At 61.8% G+C, this 21558-nt stretch overlaps 1 protein-coding gene across 3 annotated transcripts; it reads left to right on the forward strand.

Moving 5' to 3' along the window:
- The first annotated feature begins 695 nt into the window (after positions 1-695).
- TOLLIP (toll interacting protein) lies at positions 696-19204 on the forward strand. 3 transcript variants are annotated; one of them, XM_058690081.1, is made up of 6 exons: positions 696-870; positions 10701-10850; positions 12015-12197; positions 13335-13487; positions 14304-14394; positions 16778-19204. In XM_058690081.1, exons 1-6 carry the CDS (start codon positions 838-840, stop codon positions 16990-16992), a joined length of 825 nt encoding a protein of 274 aa, XP_058546064.1. In that variant the 5' UTR covers positions 696-837; the 3' UTR covers positions 16993-19204. The 3 variants fall into 3 exon arrangements, with proteins under 3 accessions (XP_058546064.1, XP_058546065.1, XP_058546063.1); XM_058690080.1 differs by lacking the exon at positions 696-870 and adding an exon at positions 8597-8743; XM_058690082.1 differs by lacking the exons at positions 12015-12197; positions 13335-13487; positions 14304-14394 and having other exon boundaries at positions 703-870; positions 16778-16969.
- Positions 19205-21558: the final 2354 nt, after the last annotated feature.

Genomic DNA, 21558 nt, shown 5'->3' on the forward strand with positions numbered 1-21558 from the left:
TTCTGCTCTGGTTCTGACGCTGTCAGGGGGCAGAGGTAATTCTGTGTTCCGACTTCTCGTCTGGACGGAGAGAAGGCCAGGGGAGGCTAGAGCGCCGCAGGTGATCCCCGAAGCGGACGCGGGGAAAGCACGGGAGGGGGTTGGGAAGCAGTCCTGGCCCTGAGGGCGTGCGTGCGGTCGCACACGACTACGGCGGCCGCAGCCTCGCCGCGCCCGGTGGTAGCGAGTGGCCCGTGCACCGGCCCTCGCGCGACAGCGGGCACCGCGACTACATCTCCGAGACCGGCCGCACCCCAGCAGCTCCCTCGCCCCCGTCGCGCCAACACATCTGCGTGTAAGGGCTCCCCCGCCCCGAGAATTTGGGGCAGCTGCAGGGCTACCCGGTCGCTTTGCCTCCGCTCCGCTCGGAGGCTCCGAAGTGGAGAATCCTGAAGCCACCCGCCCCAGCACCTGGCTGCCCCTCCGCTCCACTGCAGCAGAGCCGCGCGCCCTGCGAGGCCTCCGCCAGCCACGTGATCGGCGCGACCGGCCGGCGCGCTTGCGCAGACGGCCAGCTCGGGAGCCATTTCGCGGGGCTGCGGCCCAAAGATATCAGCTACGCAGGCGCCTGCCGGGAGCGCGCGTGCGTGCGTGCATGCGTGCGGCGCCGGAAGGGGTGGGGCGGACACGGCGCCTGCGCAGTGGGCGGTGCGGGGGCGGGGCCGGCCGTCAGCTGACCGAGGCGGCGGCGGCGGCGGCGGCGGCCTCGCGGGGACAGCAGTCGGCGTCGCAGACTCCGGCGCCGAGGGTTGCGGGCGCGTCCGCTCCCGGTGGGCGAGGCGGAGGCCGCGTAGCATCATGGCGACCACCGTCAGCACGCAGCGCGGGCCGGTGAGGGTCCGGGCGGGGGACGGGAAGCGGGGAGCGGCAGGCTCCGGAGCCTCTGGGAGGGCCCGACAACGGGCTCTAGGCGGGGCGGCAGCGCGGCGGGGCCGGCCCGGAACGGGGGAGGCCCCGCACCCCGGGCGGAGCAGGCCCCCCACCCCGCCCTCTCGGTGGGTTCCCTGGACGGGGGAGGCCGCCTGCACCCGGCTGGGTCCCCCTGACGGAGAAGGCCCCCCGCACCCCGGTGGGTGCCACCCCGCACCCCGGGTAGAGGAGGTCCCTCGCACCCCGGATGGTCCTCACATGAAGGAGGCTCCTCAAGACTGTCTCTCTATAGAGGAGGACCCTGAACCCCAGATGGTCTCTGCGCTTCTCCCAGGAAGTGTGAGGTTCACAAGCCGCTTCCCCGGTCAGAGGCCACTTCGCAACCCCTATGGTTGTTTATTTTTTCTTTGTTTTGCAAATGAGAGGGTGGGAACCGAGGACCTGGGAGGGACCTTCCCAGTTCTCGTTCTGAGGGCTCCTGTCTGGTCCCCAAAGCTCATTGGGCTGTTGCAGGAGAGCAAGTGTAGACTGGCTCAGGATGGCTCCAGGGTGAGGCGGCTTCCCAGCAGACCATTCAGACCGCATCAGGGACAGGTTGTCACAAACGGGGAGGTTTTTATCGACAGCAGCTCAACGCGGACAGTAGAGGACTGTTTTGGCCCTTTTGAGTAGGAAAAAGGTTCCTCTGATGTGATGCCTTCATGTGTTTTCAGTTAAGTCAGCTCCTGCGTGTAGGCTCCCAGGTAGCAGGGCTTCTCATGGTTCAGAGGGGACGTGGATGACTCCTGTTTGTGCAGACTAGAGGAGAATCTTCTCAGAACGTTGTTCCCGAGCTTGAAAGGAAAACCAGGTTTTGTTAGAAGCCCGCTTTAGGTTCAGACACTTATCAGACCTTAGTGTGGAAGCGTCCAGAGCCTTCGAGGGAGTTCTGGGCCCCTCCTCGCAGTGTGTCCATCTTTCTGTCTTCAGTGACTTACCGCGGGCGGGCTCACTGCCAGCAGGTTCCCAGAAGCAAGGGACCAGATCAGCAGCTTGTCTCTCTTCCCACATCCTCCTCCCAGGAGCAGTGGGCTCCTGGCCTGTCACGTGTCCCCAGCCTCCTGGGAGCTCCTTTCCCTCCTGGGAACTTGTGCAGAACTTCACTGGTGGCACGAGACTGAGTGTAAACACATACAAACCTGGGCTCGGTGTCCTGTGTGAAGGGAGCAGTCAGGGAAGGTGAGCGCGTCCCGGTACCGAGGGGACATTCAGCTCGGTGACAGCACACAGCGGAAGCCCTGTACACCCCATAGCGAGCGAGTAGGAGTGTCAGTGCTCACACATATGGGGTCTGTGCCCTCCCAGGGTTCCTGGTCTGACTTCCTCGGTGTGCGCTGTTTCCCGGCATGTGTGACACTCGTGTGGCCTGCGTCCGCGTGTGGGTGTGCAGCACACGGCTTGTCCACGTGCAGTAACATTACGTGTGGGCCAGAGCTGCTGGGGGCTCCAGGGAGGTGTCAGCAGGGGCTGGGGTCTTGAGTGCCAGTGACGTACTCAGCCGTGACGTTGCTCGTGATGTTTGGGGCGGCCGGGTATGCCCGCTGTCAGGTTCTTCCAGCGCAGCACGGGAGACAAACGGGTCAAAAGCACGCAGACGAGCCACGCACTCAGAGCTGTGCGTCTTAACTCCAGGTGGCCTGTCACTATCGGGGTTGGGGTGGGTAGGGTTCTTGTGGGAGGTGCCACAAGCCCTGACACCTGAGGGAGGAGCTGGCGTTGTGGGGCTGGGGCTGGGAAGCAGGCAGGCCCGGAGGGAGAGAGGGTGGGCGCCTGCGGCACTGAGGGCAGCGGGCATGGCCAGGGTGCTTTTCCAGACAAAAGGCCCACGGGCAGCGAATGGGTTTGCTGCTTGGGCTTCATCCGGTCGCTACAGTGTAAACCTGCTCTCACAGCTGGTGCCTGGCACGCAGCCCGCCGCTCCCCTCCGGGCTCACCGGCGGGCGGTGGCAGTTGTTAAGGGTCTGGTGGTTCTCCTCTAGCCAGGGCGCGCTGACTTGATCGAGCCCCACTCCCTGTGGAGGAACAGGACTAACACAGGTGCCGGGCCGTGAACAGAAGGCAGCTGCCGTCCCAGCTGGTGGTGGCGAAGCGAGCATTTGTCAGTGCTGGGGTGCCGGGTCCTGAACGTTAGCCCTATGCCGGAGGGCCCCATCCCAGCGTGCTGCACCAGCACTCCAGGGGACCCAGAGCCTGGACTCACTGGGGGTACTCTGAAGTCCGACCACCGGACCACCGCCTCCCGCAGAGTCCCCCCCTAGGGTAGCCTGCCTGGGGCGTGGGGTTCCTGTGTCCTTGCTCAGGGAAGCCTGAGGGGCGGGGCCAGGACAGGGAGGGGTTAGCTCCTCCAGGTTGCGTGCCTGCTCTGCCTCCTCCCTTCAGCAGGGCTGAGAGGGGTCTTTGGCATTTGTCTGTCCAGGCTGGTTTCTTCCTGGAGCCTCAGCTGAGTGATGCCCCTGACCCATGCTGTTTGCCCCACTGGTAACAGTGCTGGTATTCCTGTAACGACAGCCTTTTTCTTTCCAGGGTTTCTGTCCAGTGCACAGACTCTTGAGAGGCACCTGATGGGCCCCCTGCCTTGTTAGAACTCAGGGGAGTTCACTCGGTGGTGCCATCAGCTCATGGGGATGGGGATGGGGATCAAGGCTCAGTCAGAGGCAGCATCAGCTTTTTTGGGCTCCCTCACAGATGTGTGGGTGGCCCCCACGGAGTTCAGGCTGATGGGGCCCCTGGCTGAGCACGACCCCTGGTCATCCTTCTAGAGGGGCTGATCATTCAGCAGGTTTGGGCTGAGCCCACCGCCCTCCCCTTGAATACCCCCTTCCCTCCTGACCCAAGGTGGTCTGCTAGGTGGTGTTCCAGTGACCTGAGGCCCTGCAAGTCCTCATCAGCCTCATTGACAGCGATTGTTTTTGAAAGATAACGTGGTAAGAACGTTCTCACTTGCACATAAGTGTAAACAAACGAACGTGTAATTATATAACTAAATGCAAAGAAGTCGTAAATGTAGATAGCAGTGTGCAGATACTGATAATTGTTGCTGAACCAGTGACTTCATCAGGGATGGCAGAGGGTGGTGTTTGTATTTTGTCCCGTGTTCTGTGGTGATTAACTGGGACTGTGTGTCCTGAAACACAGTTGTACAGCAAAGGCTGGATCAGGCTCCGTTCTTGCTCGGGAACTTCCGGGATTCGCAGGGAAGAGTGGTTTTCTATTCAGGCTCGTGTTTGGCGTTTCTTTTCTGGGCACCATGGCGAGCCCACGGGCCTCCTGCTCACACTGTCTGCCGTGGCACGCCTTCTTCTGCTCCAGTGGACCCACCTGCCCTGCCAGCCCCTCCCCGCTGGCCCGGGTCCTACGGCTGGTGGGCAGCCCGTTTCTCTCTGCCGAGGCTGCTGCATCCAGGGTCGGAATTCTGGACCTTTCCGTAGGTCACACCTTGTTGGGGTGCGGTGACCTTACTGGCTGCACAGAACCTTTCTTATTTTGTCTGATGTTAGCATGGGAATGTTTGCCTTAGGGTTTTTTGGGGTTTTTTCCCATTCTTTGACTTGATATCTTTCTGCACGTTTATATTTAAGATTGGTTTATCGTCAACAGTATGTAGATTTTTAAAGTCAAATCTAAGAAGTGTCTTTGTTTTTTAAGTGAAACATGTTACGTAATTTTATATAGTTATACACATGTTCTTTTCAGATGTTTTCCTTTGCACGTTTGTCCATTTTTTCTTTTTTTCTCCTTCTTTTGGGTTGATTAAATACAGTTTTTGAAATTCAGTTTTTTCTTCTTTTCTGCCCTCTTCGTTGTTATCGTAGAAGCTTTAACATGCATTCTTACCGGGGTCTGAAGTTAGTTATATTTACCCGCCTCCTGATCAGGACGTAACCCTGAGGGACGTCTTCCCAACGGGGGTGCAATTTTGTTACATATGCTGTCGCTGTTTCCTCTTCCTGTTCCTCAGACCTCCGGGCCACTTTGTTTTGCTTTGAGAATTTCCGCTGGAGGCTGGCTGTCCCGGGTTTGGTTTTGAAATGCCACCCGCCGCCCCTCGCCTGTGCAGGGCTCTGGCCTGACTGTCGTCCAGGTCCGCACGTGCCGTCCTTCCCCTGGCATCGGCCGCCCCCCCCCCCCGCCCCCGCATTCCCAGGGCCCTCCCCCCATCCCCCAACCCTGTCCTGGGTCAGCACTGTGGGCCCGGAGGTCTCAGTCCGGTTCGCTGAGTGACACTGAGCTCTGACTGCGGGCCAGTTTTCTGGCGGCTCTGCTCCTGGTCACCCGACTCGCGCAAGGACGGACTGTGGCATGAATGCAGCCTGGCCCGGGCCCAGCCCGCAGGAAGCACCTGAACGAGTGAGCTGCTAGGTTCCTGCAAATTCATTTCCGCTTCTCGAGGAAACCTGCACTTCCCCACGGCCGTCTGTGCCCTTTTGTGGGCACCATTTACCGTCCCCCACACCTCCCACCACTCTGCCCCGACGCTGTGGGGGCCGAGGGGCTGCTGGTGCAGGGCTATGGACCCTGGGAGGGCCGCTGCGTGAGCTGAGGGCAGGAGGCCCCTGGAGGCCGCCTGAGCTTTGGGGGACCGTGGGCGGAGGGCGTTCTGAACAGGGGCACGGCAGCGGTGCACTCAGGGTTCAGAGGCTCCCCCGGCTGAGTTCTCAGGCACCCTGGGCATGGTCCTCACCCATGAGCCAGCGGACAGCAGCCTCTCCGTGCTCTGAGGCCACTGTCTCTACCTGGACTGTCCTTGCACCAGCTCCTTCTCTTTTCTTTTTTTAAATTGTTTTTAAAGGTTTATTTGTTTATTTTGAGAGAGGGGGAAGGGAAGGGGCAGAGAGAGAGAATTCCAAGCAGGTTCCGCGCTGTCTACCCAGAGCCCGACGCGGGGCTCGAACCTGTGAACCACGAGATCGTGACCTGAGCTGAAATCAAGAGTTGGATGCCCAACCGGCTGAGCCCCCCAGGCGCCCCTCCCCCTTTTCTGCGTGTCCTCGCTCACTTGGGGACCCTGGCTTCGGGTCCCCAACACCATAGTGGCTGCCTGCCTCCTCCCTCCTCCTAGGTCTCCTTCCTGAACTCCACATCTGTGTGTCCTGCCGCTCCTTGCCTTCTCCCCAGAAGGTTCCAGACAGCGCCAGGCAGCCCCTGCTTCCCTCACACCTTCCCCTGCATCCCCCCCCCCCCAATCCCGTATGGAAGTGGTTCCACCCTGCACAGCACTCAGGCTGGAACATTCGGATGACCTCGCCTCCCCTCTGTCCCCTTAGGAAGCCCTGCCTCTCTGCCTTCAGAGCAGACAGAATCTGCTTCTCTGCCTCTGTGCCACCCACACACCGCCATCCTTGTCCACCCGGCCCACCTGCCGTCACACTCTGCGGTTGGATGCCAGGCGGGGTCAGTGAGAGACACGGCAGGCCTGGCTCCTCGCTGCCCAGGCTCCCTCCCTTGGGACGTTGGGGCCAGCGCCTCGGCCCCCCGTGCAGTGGGGACTCAGTCAGCGGCCAGGCTGGGGGTCAGAGCCACCCCCCCATGCGGTCACTTGGGGGGACAGGCCACAGGGTGTGATAGGCCGCAGCAGGACAGGCCCCCGGGACCGCGGGGAGGCTCCAGGGCCCCTGGCCCACCAGACACCGTCCCGAGGTTGGGGGTCCTTGTCCCGTGAGCACCTGACTTCGCCGCCAGGCCCTTGGCATCCCTGCGGTTCTTGGCCACATGGGCTTCTGTTTCTGTGCGGTCACATTCCTCCATCCCCTTCGGCCGCAGTTCCAGTCGTGAGTGATGTGGAACGAGAGCCGTGGGATGAACCAGGGACCACGGAGGCATTTGTGTGGGGTCCCCTCTGGGTCATGGTGTGGGGTCCGGAGGCCTGAGTGCGTCCTCATGGCGGATGCCAGCCCCCGGAGGGTGCGGAAGGAACCCAAGGCCTCAGCGTGGCTGACGGCCCGCACGTCGCCACGGTTTTGTTGGGCGTCGTGTTGCCTGGGACTCGGTGGGGGACGCAGGCGCTGTGCCTCGTGGCAGCTGCTCTCATGTTAGTTTTCGTGCCACAGGATCTCTCTGTCCTGCCACCGAGCCGAGGCGCCAAAAAGAACATCCAGCAGTGGATTAGGAAGTACTTTTTCACATCACGCGAAAGTTAAAAGTTCATTAAAAATTTTCCAGATGTTTTACCTTTACTGGAAAAGTAACAGTTGAATGAATTTTTAAATTCTTGGGTATGTCGGTACTACATTTGCATGAATAGCTAACGAGTATGCGTAATTTGATGTGAGTAAATAAGTTACGTTAAAGGTTGCTCAGCAAAAACGGATACCAAGTGGAGTGTCCATGGCTTTTCAGTTTTTAACCTAACTTTTAACGTAGAAACTTGAGTCGTTCTTAGCCCCACATTAACTGAAGAGTCCTGTTTGTACGTAGAGCATGAGTGGGCGCACGGGACAGGAGCCCTAGACGGTGTGTCTGCAGCCCCAGACTTGACGAGGGGCAGCAGGCCGAAGTGGTTTGCAGCGCTCCTTGAAAGAGACCGCCTGCCCCGGGCCTGGGTCGGGACTCCGTGTGTTCAGCCTGTAAGTGTGAGCCAGGTTGCATTTTCAGATGTGATCTGTTATTTACGTTGTAGCAGGAGTGATCGTGATCGTTGTCTTTTCCCTCCGGGCGGGGAGCCAGGATAAAGCATGTGTTTTTACGTGACCCTTCCTCCATCACAATGTGGCAAAAATCAGTCCTGAACATTTAATACGTGTCAGTAATACAGGTGTTACCGTGGCCTTTGCAGACTGTCACTGGGGCAGGGGGGTTCCTGTCGGCGCCTGGACGTGCGTGGGACACCTGACGCGTCACCATTTTGTCATGAGCAGGGACTGGTTAAGGTGGTGGAACCTGCTCGCTCGGACGAACTTGGGCTGCGACAGCGGGCAGGCCTGTCTGGCAGCTCCTGGGCAGCAGGTGCATAACCAAGATTTTGTAAGATTTTTACTTTGTGGGAAGTGAAGCACGGTGTCCTTCCTCTTTCTTCCTTGTTAAGTTAAATTGGAATTTTTTCTAATAAACCTGAAATTTTAGAGTTATGGATCAGTTGCAGATGGTGTGGAGAGCTGTCGTGTGCTCTCATAGACAGTGTATCTGCACCTCGTGTCACCAAGGTCCACTGGTCACAGCCAGAGACCTGGCTTTGGCTTTGGTACGTGACTGCCACTGCAGGTTTGATTTGGACACCCCACGTTTCTCCCCCCGTCCCTCCTGGGCTCAGGTTCCGGCTAGGGCCCCGTGTAGCATCCAACTGCCATAGGTCCTCCATGGCCTGCGCTCCAGGGCCATCTCAGACTTTGCTTATTCTGGGGACTGTGACAGCCTAAGGCCTGCCGCTCGGGGATTCTGTAATGCGTCCCTCGGGTGGGAGAAGACCACGGGACACAATGTCCTCTGGGCTTCTCAGGAACCTGGTGTCCCCCAGCCTGTCAGTGCTCATGGGGTCCACTTCTCTCCCTTCCCGTGTTTTGTTTGTGCTATTAATTCATGTGATAGAAATCCTTGTCTCACATTTATAGTTTTAGCGTTAAAACCTTGTTGGAAAAGAATACCATGTCTTTGGCGTTTGATACAATTTTATCCTCCCCCACCCCCAATTAAAAAGCAGAGTGTTCTCCTTAAGCCCAGATGAGTTCTGGAAGTCCTGTACTGATGATGGGACGAAGGAGATAGACATACGATCCCCATGCCTGAGCAGCACGCTGTCACCACCATCCCTGCGTATGCGTGTGTGGTCCACAGCCCACCCTGCCGGCTCCTCCGAGCTGCGGTATGTGGCATGGGGTGAGCAGTTACTCTCAGACCAAACGAGAATGTGGTCCGCGTGCGTGAGTCTGTCTGCCAGCCGTGGGTGCAGGCACCGGCCACAGACCCTGCGGGCGGAGGCTGCGAGGCCCATGGACAGTCGGCAAGGCAGCATCCGGCCTGGTGTCGGCTGGGTAGAGCTCCGGCTGGGGACGTGGCTCCCGTCTGCCCACAGCAACTGGCAACTGACATCGGTCTCACAGCCGTGAAGCAGGCCACAGCATCTCGGCCCTCCGGGAGGGCATGCGCCCTTCTTTGCGAGGCGAGCCCTGGCCCCTCCTGGTGAGCCGGGAGGCCCCCTGGGAGGCAGCGCTCTCCTCACCTGGCAACGCTGGGCCTCCCAGGCGCTGCTGCCTTCCCTTCAGTCTGTTATGGGTACTCAGGGCCCCTCCAGGCTGCCCAGTCCAGACACAGAGAATGAAAAGCAATGAGATGCTGCCCCCGCCAGGCGCCGAGATCACTCCTGCACGTCCCAGCGTGGGAGGGGCCTGGCGTGGGGTGCAGCCAGGAGAGGTGTGCTCTTGCTTGGCAGTGAAAAGCTGCCGGGGCACCCAGCTGACTGCTGCCAAGGTGGGAGTACTCGGCCGGGGAGAGTCCCTGGGCCTGGGGTCCTGAGTTGGTTTCCATTGGTTTCCAGGCCTGGTTTGGGTGGTCTCCAGGCCTGAGATGGGGACACCGACAGGAACCTAGACCTTTCTGGGGACTTTTGAAATGAAACAGCAAAAGGCACTTGGGGAGAAATGCTTCCCCAGTGGTGCTTGTGAGCTCAGCGAGTGTGGAGCTTTCTGGAATTCTGCTGGATGCCTGGTCCATCCAGAAGTCCAGAACTCCAGAACTCCAGCAATTGAGGCCTTAGGGTAGCCAGCACCTGGACGGCTGAAGTGGTCCCTAGTGGCTGTTGTCAGTAAATGCAGTCTGCCATAACTCAAAATAATGCTGCTTGGAGGCTCTTGTCCAGAGTCCCGTGTGGTGTCCCCGTGGGGCAGCTAAGGAGGACCCCGGACCACCACAGGCAGCACTGGCCCTGTGCCGCAGCTCGTGTCCCGTCTCGAGGACAGGCCCTGCTCCCTTCTGAGGGCGTCTGTGGCCCCAGGGGCCGTGCCAGTAGTTTATCTGGGCATTCCAGACCCTGAACCCAGGGAGACGGCGGTGTGAGGCTGCTCGGGGTGGTGAACACCCAGTGGGTCCTTGCTCTGCTGGCCCTGGGACACAGCCGCCCCCTCTGCTCGTGTGTGCCGGAGGAGCCTTGTCCAGGGCCAGCACTGCCATATGTTGCGACCGACTCCCGCTTCAGCCGCTGCCCCTTCGCGGACGACTGGCTTCTGGGAACCTTCGGGCCACCGCGCAGCCCCCCTCCTGGCGCATCCCCGCCCCACCTGGGAGCCGGGCCCTTCTCGGGAGGCCAGGCCACCTCTTGGACGTAGGGTTCGGCAAGAGGCAGAGGGGTGAGGTCTCTGGGGCTCTTGTCTCTTCCTTCTGTCTTCTGGGGTGGTGCTGAGCTTGAACTGTTGCAGGCGAGGGTTTTCCGTGTGGATAGAAACCCAGCTTCCAATTTCGTCTCGCTCCTTGTTTGAATGAGCACGTTGCGGCCCACGGGCCCAGCTCGCCCTGGTGGCAGCAGGGAAAGCAGATCACAGACACGCGGGCAGAGGGTGTGTGACAGCTGGATGTGGCCTGAGACTGTCCAGGGAGCCGGTGTGAGCAGGAGAGTCCAGAGCAGGTGGCGAGCCCCCAGGGAGGCTGGTGTGCGACCCCTTTGTCCCGAGTGACAGGGCTCCTGGCCAGAGAGCAGCCGCCGTGGGCACGGGCAGCGCGGTGGTTCGGGGCGCTCGGGCTGCAGACCCTCCACCCACGGGCCCCTCACTGCGTGGACGAAGAGGCTGAGCTCCCACCCCGCTAACGCGCGTGCGCTCTCCCCGAAGGTGTACGTCGGCGAGCTCCCGCAGGACTTCCTCCGCATCACGCCCACGGCCGCGCAGCAGCAGGTGCAGCTGGACGCGCAGGCAGCCCGGCAGCTGCAGTACGGAGGCGCGGTGGGTGCCGTGGGCCGCCTCAGCGTCACCGTGGTGCAGGTGGGTGTCCCGCGTGGGGAGCGCCGGCCCCGGCTGCCGTGCCACACTTGCCGCGTGGACGCGTGCTTTGCCGGGGCGTGCTCCTGAAACGTAGCTGATAGACGCGAAAAGTAGCGACAATTGCCGGGTTCTGCCAGACGGAGCAGGGATAGTCAGTGACAGCTCCACGGGCTCGTGCTCCGGGCCGGGCACCGCTCCTGTGTGTGGACGGCCTCGCGGCTGCCGGGAAGGTGAGGGCGTGAGGGTGGGCCGGCAGCCCCTCCAGGCCGGCCCTGGCTGCCGAACGGATCCCAAGGAAAGCCAAATGCGCTGTCAGGATCTAAAGTGGTTTCGGTCAGCACGACTTCTGTAAAACCGCGAAGCAAGGGAAGTCACTGCACGCAGTTTTGAGGAGAGACGCACGCATACAGCAGACAGAGCCACGGTCGGGCCTCGCGAGTTCCGTGGGTTTTATGGTGACCACGAGTCCCAGATGCTAACTCTGGCCACGCCCCCAGGGCCGATGGGGTCACCTCAGGTACGCACGAGCCACCCGTGCGCACCCTCCACACGGTCCTCCCAGACCCTCGTGGCTTGGGCTCCCACTTTGCCCGCTGGGCCTCGCGGCGTGGCCCGTGGCTTCCCGCTGCCTGTGTGGTCACCCTTCCTCCCCTGGTCTTCGCCCAGCCCCCGCCAGGGCTGTTCCCTCGTGTGCCCTTGTGGGGTTCTGTGTGGAGCCATTACGGTCCAGCCGGACCCACTTGGAATGAGCCTTTGCTGACCGACCGCCTGGGCCCCCGGAGCCTTCCGCCTTCATCTGCGTCCACGCCTTCTCTTCCCTGCAAACGTAGCCTGTCTGGCCGAAGGCTGGGCTCCTCGGGGTTCATGAGTCGCAGCAGTGGACAGAGGACAGAAGGTGAAGCCGGGCCGCGGCTCCAGGGTGGCTCTTGGCTCTGATCAGCCTCTTCAGAGGGGACGTCGGAGGAGCTGCCCTGCGTGGCCCCGCGGCTCCCTTCACTTGACCAGTGGCCTGCTGCACCCGTTGCCCACGGGCACAATCGTAGCCACGTCCTGCTCCCGGGAAAATGCCGGAAGTGGGGAGTTGTGGGGTTGGAAGGCTGAGGTGGATGTGCAGCGCTCGCTGTGGTGGCGGCTGCTTGTTTAGTAACGCTGGTCGTGTTTCAGGCCAAGCTGGCGAAGAATTACGGCATGACCCGCATGGACCCGTACTGCCGACTGCGCCTGGGCTACGCGGTGTACGAGACGCCCACTGCCCACAACGGTGCCAAGAACCCTCGCTGGAATAAAGTCATCCAGTGCACGGTGCCCCCTGGCGTGGACTCCTTCTACCTGGAGATCTTTGACGAGGTGAGAGGTTCTGCCGCCTTCACGGGCCCGGCAGGTGCAGGCCGCGCACGGCGATGCCAGAGCCACGGGTGCCCTGCCTTCCCGCCACTGAGGCTGCCCAGGAGCTGCAGGTGTGCCCCGACACGGGGTGCATCGTGGCTTTGTGACGGGGTGTCCCCGGAGGCGGGGGAAAGTATACGTCCCATGCAGCTACATTCAGAAGCAGCATCACCAGGGACAGGGACACCAGGCACTCTGTGGAGACGGTGTTGACGCGTCTCCCCTTCCCCAAGTGCCAAACTCGTCCACAAACCCGAGGCTTGTGGAGGCCGGCCTTCATGACCAGGTGGGATGTAAAGTGTGTCAGACCCCATGCTGGGTGGGAGTGGGGTTCTTGGGCAAGTTGCCAGCCCCCCGGGTGTTCCTGAGGGGGATCAGATGCAGTGGGGCTCTTCCTGAGCCCGGTCCTCTGGGCCCCTGTGTGGGGCAGCCCAGCCTTCCACGGCCCGGCCCGGGAGCTCCGGGGGCTCTGGTCGGCAGGATGAGAGGTCACAGGGAGTTGGGCAGCAGCAGGGCTGAGAGGTGGACCCCTCCCCCCGCCAGTGTGGTGCCCTCGGCTCTTTTTCCTTCCAGGTTCCTTCCTCCTACCCCATCTCTCCCTTTGCTTAGCAACAGGAGGGGAAGAACAGAGTGCATGGTTAGCAGGGAGAGTGCCTCCTTTCCCCCGTCCATGCCCACTGGGCTTTGGACTTGCAAGAGATTCAGGGAGGGCGGGCAGAGACGAGACCACGCATCTCCAGACACTGACCACGGCTCTCCTGACCTTACAGGAATGAGGGCGGGGCCCTGTGGGGTCCTCTCTTCCCCTGGTGGGGCCTTGTATAAGGCAGAGAGAGGGGCAGCCCCCCCACCCCCCACCCCCAGGCCGTGCCCTCACTGCCTGGACCAGGGCTGAAGGATGCACAGTGCCAGGGGCCAGATACTAGGGTGGTGGGGGGAGGAACAACTCTTTGGAGGAGGCAGGCCCAGGGACGGGGCTTCAGGGTGAGGCTGTGGGTGGGGCCTCGGGTAAGAGGTGGCACTGTGGGGTGGGACCGCTGGGTGAGGGCGGGGCCTCAGGGCAGTGGTGGCCCGTGTGTCTCCCCCTGTCTCCCTCAGCGAGCCTTCTCCATGGACGACCGCATCGCCTGGACACACGTCACCATTCCCGAGTCCCTGAAGCAGGGCAAGGTGGAGGACGAGTGGTATAGCCTGAGTGGCCGGCAGGGTGATGACAAGGAGGGCATGATCAACCTGGTCATGTCCTACACGGTGAGGGCATGGGCCATGTGGGCAGGCTGAGTGGCAGCTAAGCTCAGTGGAGCTGTTTGTCCCTGAGGGACGGGACCTTGGCCAGCAGGTATCAGGTGTTTTGGCGGGAGGAGCGGCGTTGTGTGGTGGCCTGTGGCCGGGGGGCAGACTCACCCCGTGGCGGAGAGGGGTCTCAGGGCCACACGGCGTTTAAGGGAGAAGCAGCCGGCCCTCGGGTCCCCTGGCTTGTGTGGCTCCATCGTCAACCCGCTGCTCTTGGGGTGGGAAGCAGGGGCGGAGGGGTCTGGGACCCTGGGCTCTTGCCACTGCCTTTGTCCCCCCAAGGGAGTGGTGGTGTCCTTGTTTTCACTTTGCCTCAAGGAAGTCCGCTGCAGGTGTGGTGGCAGGGAGGTGGTCGGGCTGTGAGGGTGGTCTCCCAGCCCGGCAGAGTTTCGTCCCCGCTGCTCATCCCTGGGCTGTTTGAAAGCAAATCCCAACACCGATGTGATTTTACTCATAAACGTCTCGTTACGCAGCTTTAGCAGAGTTTTCACGTAAAGACAGAATCGTGACCGCGATAACTGAGCGGTTAAGATTTTAGAGGCAGTCAGGAAATGTTACAGGTGCTGACGCAGAGTACTGACTTGCTTCCCTGAACCGTGTTCCCTTCCGATCGCATCTCCATCGGAGGCTCTAAACAACCCCTGTAGCCGAACCACTCGCCCCGACCTTCCGCCAGGGCAGTGTTGGGATATCCACGTGGGCAGGGCCACACGGGAGGTTTCAGTGTGTGCTGTGTTCTTCTGTGACCCCGTGATCGTCCTTGGTGTGTTCTAGGCGCTGCCGGCTGCCGTGATGATGCCGCCTCAGCCTGTGGTCCTGATGCCCACCGTGTACCAGCAAGGTGTCGGCTACGTGCCCATCACAGGTGTGTGCCACTTCTCCTGCCCTGGACTCTCGTAGTGCAGCGTGGAGGCTGAGCCCTGTCTGCATGTGACTCGTGGGGCCCTTCCAAACACAAGGGTCTGGTCTTACATTTAAATCTTTTATGCGACTGTGGAATATAGGATTTTTTTCCCTTGATCATTGGCAAGTTGAAGTTGACGAGGTATGGAAACGTAATTTCTAAACACGTTAGCGTGTGCGTTACCGGCACGAAAGATCACGCTCTGTGGGGCAGAGTGAACCGTATGCCCTGATGTTCCCGTTGTGTTGTGTTCATTCACTTTTATAAAAGTAGCAATTTGTGGCTGTATGGCAAAATCCAATTGGATTGTAGCTTTCACGCCTTTGAATTTTCAAACTTTAATGTCAGCTGTTGGCTGACTCCCGCTCCTGGCTGCAACGGTGACTGGACTTCACCAGCCCCTGAGGTAGATGGCCGTGAAAGTAGGCAGCAGGTGGGCAGGGCAGGATGGTGATCCCTCCCTGAGAGAAGGGAGGCGGGGCAGCCCCGGGTCACCGTGGCCTCTACCTGAGATGGCACGGTGCAGGGAGTTGGGTCAGAGCACAGTGCCGTGGGGAGCCCTGCTTTGCGTTGAGGTCAGCGTGAGGACCTCTGTCCTTGGGTCTCAGTGGCGCCCTTCCCTGTGGCGGTTAAAGGGTCTGTGTGAGCTTATGGTTTAACTGCCCCTCGTTGGAGGTTGGAGGACCAACAGGCACCTTGTGGGGCTCACCAAAGGTATGAGCGCCCAGGGCCGCCGTAACAGAGTCCCACAGACAGTGATAGCCTAAGGCAGCAGGAATCTCTTTTCGCCCTTCTGGAGGCCAAAGCACAAAGTCGAGGCATGGGCGGGCCGTGCTCCTGGGAGTCGGCAGCAGAGGTGCTGGGGTGGGACCCTTGTGGTCCCCTCTAGCTTCTGGGGCTCAGGCGGCCTGGGCTGTGGCTGCCTCGCTGCCTCTGCCTCCATGGTCACGGGGCCCCTCCTGGGGTCTGCGCCTGTACGTCTTTTCTCCGGGCGCTGCTCCCGACGGCCATCTTGTCCACGTGTGCCCAGGTGGGGACCTCACACGTGTTTCTGGGGGACGTGCGGGGACCCACACGGCCAGCAGCACCAGGACACATTCGGTTAACGGAAAGTCTGCCTTCTCAGGAGACCAGATGTGTCACTGGCCTTTTTCTGGTTTGTTAGTTCATTCTATAAATGAGAACTTTGTGCTCAAGTTTGCCCTAAAATGTTTATTTTGGGAAAGGCCAGACTTCTGTATAATTGGAGAATTTGAACTTCTCTTTTGACGTGCATCAGTAAGTTTTGGGACATGGAGTTGCAGGAAGTTACCGAGGAGAGGAAGTCGTTTTTGCCTGGACGTCTCAGACCGAGGCGCCACCAGCCCCAGTCGCATTTCCCGCAAACAAGGACTTGCACCCGCTGCCCCTGTTTGCGTGAAGCTTGTGCTGCAGCGTCTCCTTTGCTGCGAACACAGACTCCCTGACCTCATCAGGAGGGTGTGCATGTGCGTGACGAGTGAAGTGTGGTGTGCGAGTGTGTGCGTGCGCACGTGTGACCTGCGGTGTTCGTGTGCATGGGTGTGCGCGTACGTGATGCGTGTGTCTGTGGACCCTGCTTCCGGAGGGCAGGCAGAACCTTTGAGCTGTGGCCCCCGCGGGAGGGGGCTAACTATAGGTGCTACCCACCCCCCCCAGCCCCAGCAGGCAGAGACCCATGAGCTGCAGGGGTGGGGTGGGGGTCCCATGGGGGAGCTGATCCTGGGAGCGCTAAGAGCCTTTCAGAAGTTCTCTCTGCTTCCGGGTTTTTCTGAGCCAAAGTAGTACCTGGGAGGCACGGTGGCCGTGGAGCCAGGGCGTGAAGGACGCCAGTTCCTAAGAGATGGCGAAAGGTGCCCCCTGGTCTGGAAGATCCTCCGCCGCTGTTCTGCCCGTGTTTCCATCCATCCTGTAGACAGTGGAGTGGAGAGCTGGGTCCGCGGTTCCTCGCGGCTTGGCGTGCGATAAGAAATGCTCGCGGGTGCGTGCCTGGCTCTCGGGTTTCACTAGCGTGCTCGTGGGCGGCAGAGGGACCCGCCTGGTGCATGGCCCGCGCCGTGGTCACTAGCGGGCCATCCACCCCCTGTGCCGGCCGTTCCCTGGCAGAATTTCTTTGTGGCCTTCAGGTCCCGCAGGCGGGCCCCTGTGGTACGATCCGGGACTTCAAGAGACCGCAGCTCGAGCGGCGCATCCCGGCTCTGGGATAGCGAGCACCTGCTGGGGAGGAAGGCCGTGGGCGGCGGAGTCGTGCGTGGGGCCGTGGGCCGGAGCTCGGTGTGGGCGTGGGTACCATCGTGTGTGCCCCTCAACCGCATCTCACTTGCAGGTGTGCCCGCCGTGTGCGGCCCTGGCGTGGTGCCCATGGCCCTGCCCCCGGCGGCCGTGAGCACCCAGCCCCGCTGCAGCGAGGAGGATCTGAAGGCCATCCAGGACATGTTCCCCAACATGGACCGGGAGGTGACCCGCTCCGTGCTGGAAGCCCAGAGAGGGGACAGGGACGCAGCCATCAACTCCCTGCTCCAGATGGGCGAAGAGTCCTAGGGCCCCGGCCGCCACGCTGCCTCTGCCCCTCTCGACTTGCCGGCCCCGCCCCCCTCCCCGTTCCTGTGAAGGAGCCCCGTGTAGCCTTTTCTCAGCCATCTGTAGCCCCAGTCCTCACCCTCGTTTGGGATGCATGCGGGTCGTTGGTCCCCAGCCGCTGAGTACCACCACCGCTTGGGTGCGGGTGTGGGCGGGCCTGTCCCCCGCTTTGTCGGGAGAAGAGTGGGCACGTGCGCCGTGTCCTGTCCACACGCTCTGCCCCCTGCCGCTTAGGGACGTGTGTCTTCAAGTGCCGTGTGCTTGTGCTCTGCAGGCTGTCCCGAGAGCGCTCCGTGCGAGCAGCCTGACTCTGCCGGCGCTTTAGAAAGCGTCCCGTGCCCTCCTGGTTTGACGATGGCATGCGGTTACTTTACTTAGTTGGGGTAGACCTCGTATTTCAGGCACATAGAACATTGACAGCCGATTGGGATGATTTTTCCAAGTCAAGCTTCAAATTCACGTCCGTCCCTTGTTCCTTGCCTGTGGTCCGGGGCCGCTCACCAGCGTCCTGGGCAGGCTGACCTCTGTGTTGCCAGCCAGCAGCAGGCTCAGCGCTGATGTCCGTCCACCCGCCTGTCCCCACCCGTGGGCTCTGGAGCAGGGCTGCCCTGGGGGCCCTGTTAAGCGTTTTCCTGCCATGTCTCACGCCGACTTTGTGGGCTGTTTTTCCGAGGGACTGCCCTCCGCTCCCTGACCAGCTCTTGGAACAGAACGTAAAACTGAGGGTGAAAAGTAGAAGGGGCAGTACTTTGTATTTGTTTATTAAAGGGTATCAGGAACCGTTGGCTTACAACTGACGTTGATTTAAGTAAACGTGTACCAGTCCTGCGGGTTCAGTTTGGACAAAAAAATAGCAAACCGATGAATGTTCAAGGCTTCCTAGAGGCAAGGGGTGCATGTGCGGCGCTGTGGACCGCGTGGCGGCCGAGGCTCCCGTTGTGACCACAGGAGGTGGGACAGGGTGGGGGACACCTTGTGGAAATCTGCAACGTGGGAGGGGGCTCGGGCACTGCTTAGCCCAGGCGCGTGCACGCACACTTGCCTCCAGACAGTCTTGTTGCCGTGGGCCCCGCAGCCCCCGGCGGTGTGGCCCTGCGAAGGCTCAGCCTGAGGACCGGACTCCGTCCAGCCTTCGCTGCACGCGGGGCCTCCTGTCAGTTGCAGGATGCTGCCGCCAGCGGCAAGTGCGTGGTGGCCCGGGGTCGGCGCACAGAAGCCTGAAGGAGCGTGTCCGGCTGGCGTGGCGGCCTCACCAGGCGAGGGTTCTCCACGAGATTTGCCTCCACTGAGTCCCGACCACCGGCTAGGACGTGGGAGCCCTGCCTTCTCGCGAAGCAGGAGTTCCCACATCGGACGGTTTGGGCCCACGTCCTCGCGCAGATTCCTCCCCAAACGGGCGAAAGCGTTGGGCAGGCCTGCGGCTCTCACTTGGGGGCGACCTTCACGGACACACATCCGGGACCCCAGGTCCCCCCCGGGCCCCAGTGCCGCCTTCCGCCTTAAAGCTGTGGGGGTGTTTGTGCGTGTCAGGGACGTGCTCCCCTCGGGGACAGGCGCCAGGCTTGCTCACAGGGCCTGGGCTGGCAGGAGAGGGACCCTGAACCTGTCGCTTCTGCTCCCCTTTTCTTGCCAACACCGTGTTTGTGGCGTCCTAGAGAGCCTGCACCCGGCCGGCCATCGCTGCCTGTGCTAGGCTGTCCTTTCCTCCTGCGCGCCCCGCTGTCCTGCGTGTGGGCTCGTGCCTGTGGTGGCCCGCTCCTCCCGGGGGACGTCACGGTTCCTCTGAAGCGGCCGAGGGACGTGCTTCTCGCACGGCTGTGGCGTGGCCACCACGGACTCCCACGAGCCAGGGCGGCTACTGGTGCCGGGGCCTCCGCCCTCTGCGAGCTGGTCGGTGGCGTTTCCTCTGGTGGCAGCCCCGGCGCTGTCAGGGCGGTGAGGATGCGGTGTCTGTGCACGTGGGTCCTTCCCGCGGCTCCTTCGGCGAACAGACCCCCTCCAGCGGCACGTCTGCGGCGTGCTGGCGGGAACGATCCTCAGAGCTTTCTCGAGTGTCTGTTGGGGTGCAGAGTCCAGATCTATCTTTGTAAAATATATTTTTGCTTATCAGCCTTCTAATTTAATAAATGATATCTATAAAAATAGAGAATTAAACTCCTCCGATGAAACTTGACCGTCTTGGTTCCCGAGTGGTTTTTCACTTTGTTTGGAGCACACTGGCTAATAAATCACTTGCAGGATGTACGACTAGAGGGAAAAGCCGCTGGCTCGGTTCAGAACGTTACCCTGAAAGGTGTGTTCCCGGCAGGAGGTTTGCGGTTTGGATTCCAGGGACGGGGAGGAGGCCCCGGTGCCGCGGGTGGGACTTGTCCTGCGTTTGCGCCTGGAGTCACGACCTCACCTCCGGGGACTCGGGCTCCAAGTGGGTCTCTGGTGCCCGAGGGGCTGCGGCAGCAGGCCGGCCTTCACGGCCCGGCCCGCAAGGGAGGTGACCCTGCGCCCCCACCCCGTCCCCAAGGTGGGGTCCCGCAGGGTGTGCTGCTCCACGGGGCTCGCTGCCGCTGGCTCTGTGTCCCCATAAATGCCTTCTGCCCACAGCGGCTGAGGACGGCGTGTGCTCATGCCGACGGCACGTGAGGAAGCCAGGAGCTCGCCTCGTTCGCACCCTGGGCGCAGCACCCAGAGTGCCAGCGAGGCCGAGCTCACTGCAGGGCTGAGCTAGAAGAAGACGTCCCCGAGCGCCTGTGGGGGCTGCATGGAGCGTTGGGGGGGACGGGGGGGTCCGTCTGTCTGCTCCCCAACGTTCCCCAGACGCGCACCACGAGGCAGGCGCTCCGTCGTGCTGGCAGGTGCTGTGGTCCTAGGCACCCAGGACGAGCCTTCTCAAGGCCACGGGCCTGGCTCCCGATGGGAGGAGCTGATGTCCAGCTGGTGCGAGAAGGAGCTGGAAGGGAAGGCAGCCCAAGGAGGCAAGCCGGAGATTGCTGGAAGCCCGCAGCCCTGGGAGCCCCCGAGGAGAGATCGTGCTGTGTGCCGGGAGCAGAAGCAGGTTCTTCCTGGAAGGACACGGTGTGGGCCCGGCCTCCAGGGACCGAGCGGGCACACAGCCCCAGGACGTCTGTGTGCACGGGAGCGGCCGTGAAGCACGGCTTGGGAGCATGAGACCTTCAGACCTGCCCCGAACACCAGCGGGGACTTAAAATGGGAAAACAGGACAAAACGCAGAGTGGGAGCAGAGGACGAGAGGCTGAGAGACCGGAAAGAAGCCCGCAACCGCCGGAAGTGAGGACACAGCCACTGGACTTGGCAGCTGAACGGGCAGACTGGTGGCGGGTTGGACGCTGCCCGGGAGACCGTGGAGCGGTTCAAGAGCCACATGCGCCCCACGGAGCGTGGCACCCAGTGCCCGTGACTGTGTGACACAAATCTGGGGCTCGGGGCTCCCCCTTAACCGCAGGAGCTGTTACTCAACGTCAAGGGGATCACTGGTGGGGTCTGCTGGTGTCGCAGCCGTGCACTCAGCCGAGACATGACGGCAGGTGGGTCTGTGGCCCCGTAGAGGCGGATGGTAACGGGGCCCTGGTGGCCCATCTGATCCCGGGGTGCCCCTGGGAAGGGCTGGGGTCACTGTCCTGTCTGCTTGGCACAGTGTTGTAGGGCCATCCATGGGGAGCACAGCCTCTCCTCCAGCCGATAGCGCTGGACGCGGGGAGGGTCCCGGTCACCTGTCGAGAAGGCGGGCGGCCCTCTGCTCTTCCGTGTGAGCACGCGGCCCCTCCAGCTTGCCCCCGGAGCCCCGATGTCTGAAACCTGTCCTTGCAGATTGCCGCCCCCCAGGGCCCCGCGCCCTTCCCCCTGCCGTCTGGGCGTCTGCTACCGCGACGTGCTTGGGGCCGGTGTCTGAGGCTGTGCCGCCCTGGGGTCCCCTCCTCGGCACCCTCAAGGGCGGTTCTGGGCTGGGTCGAACTGCCAGGAGCCAGCCTGGCAGCACATGGTCCCGAGCTGTCCCGGAGGCAGCCTGGGCTCCGCCCCCCCGAGCCCGCGATCCCCTGAGCCGCGCTGCCACTGAGAGCACCGCCTCGTAACCTTCACGCCCCGGTTGTCGTTTGCTGTCGTGGCTGCTCATCGTCAGGGTCGGGGAGGCTGCTGGCCCGTGTGGCCCGTCTGCCACCGCCACTTCTGTGCACCGGCTCCGTGGGTTTCCGAATGCACGATCGTCTCGTCTGCCAGTAGAGGTGGTGTGTCCGGCCGCGCGTCCGGCCGGCTGCTGCAACAGGACACCGCAGACGGGACACAGACGGTGCACACTGCTTTCTCACCGCTCTGGAGGCTGGACGCCCACGACTTGGTGTCTGGAGAGGGCCGTCCTCTCCCTGTGTCCTCACGTCACAGAAGGGGGGAAGTGGCCCCCTGGGACCTCCTCACCAGGCGCCAGTCCTGTCTTGGGGGCTGCACGTCATGACCTCGTGACCTGCCAAAGGCCGCACGTCCGGACGCCGTCACACTGGGGGTCGGGCTTCCGCATAG

Source organism: Neofelis nebulosa, chromosome 10 (assembly GCF_028018385.1).
Source record: "Neofelis nebulosa isolate mNeoNeb1 chromosome 10, mNeoNeb1.pri, whole genome shotgun sequence".
NCBI lineage: Eukaryota > Metazoa > Chordata > Mammalia > Carnivora > Felidae > Neofelis > Neofelis nebulosa.

Excerpts from the sequence above, each read along its gene's own strand:
- TOLLIP (XM_058690080.1), top strand. The coding sequence starts at position 8,660 with ATGCCTGAGCAGCACGCTGTCACCACCATCCCTGCGTATGCGTGTGTG. Across the intron at positions 8,744-10,700 it reads GCCGGCTCCTCCGAGCTGCG|GTGTACGTCGGCGAGCTCCC; the intron begins GTATGTGGCATG and ends CTCTCCCCGAAG. Across the intron at positions 13,488-14,303 it reads ACCTGGTCATGTCCTACACG|GCGCTGCCGGCTGCCGTGAT; the intron begins GTGAGGGCATGG and ends GGTGTGTTCTAG.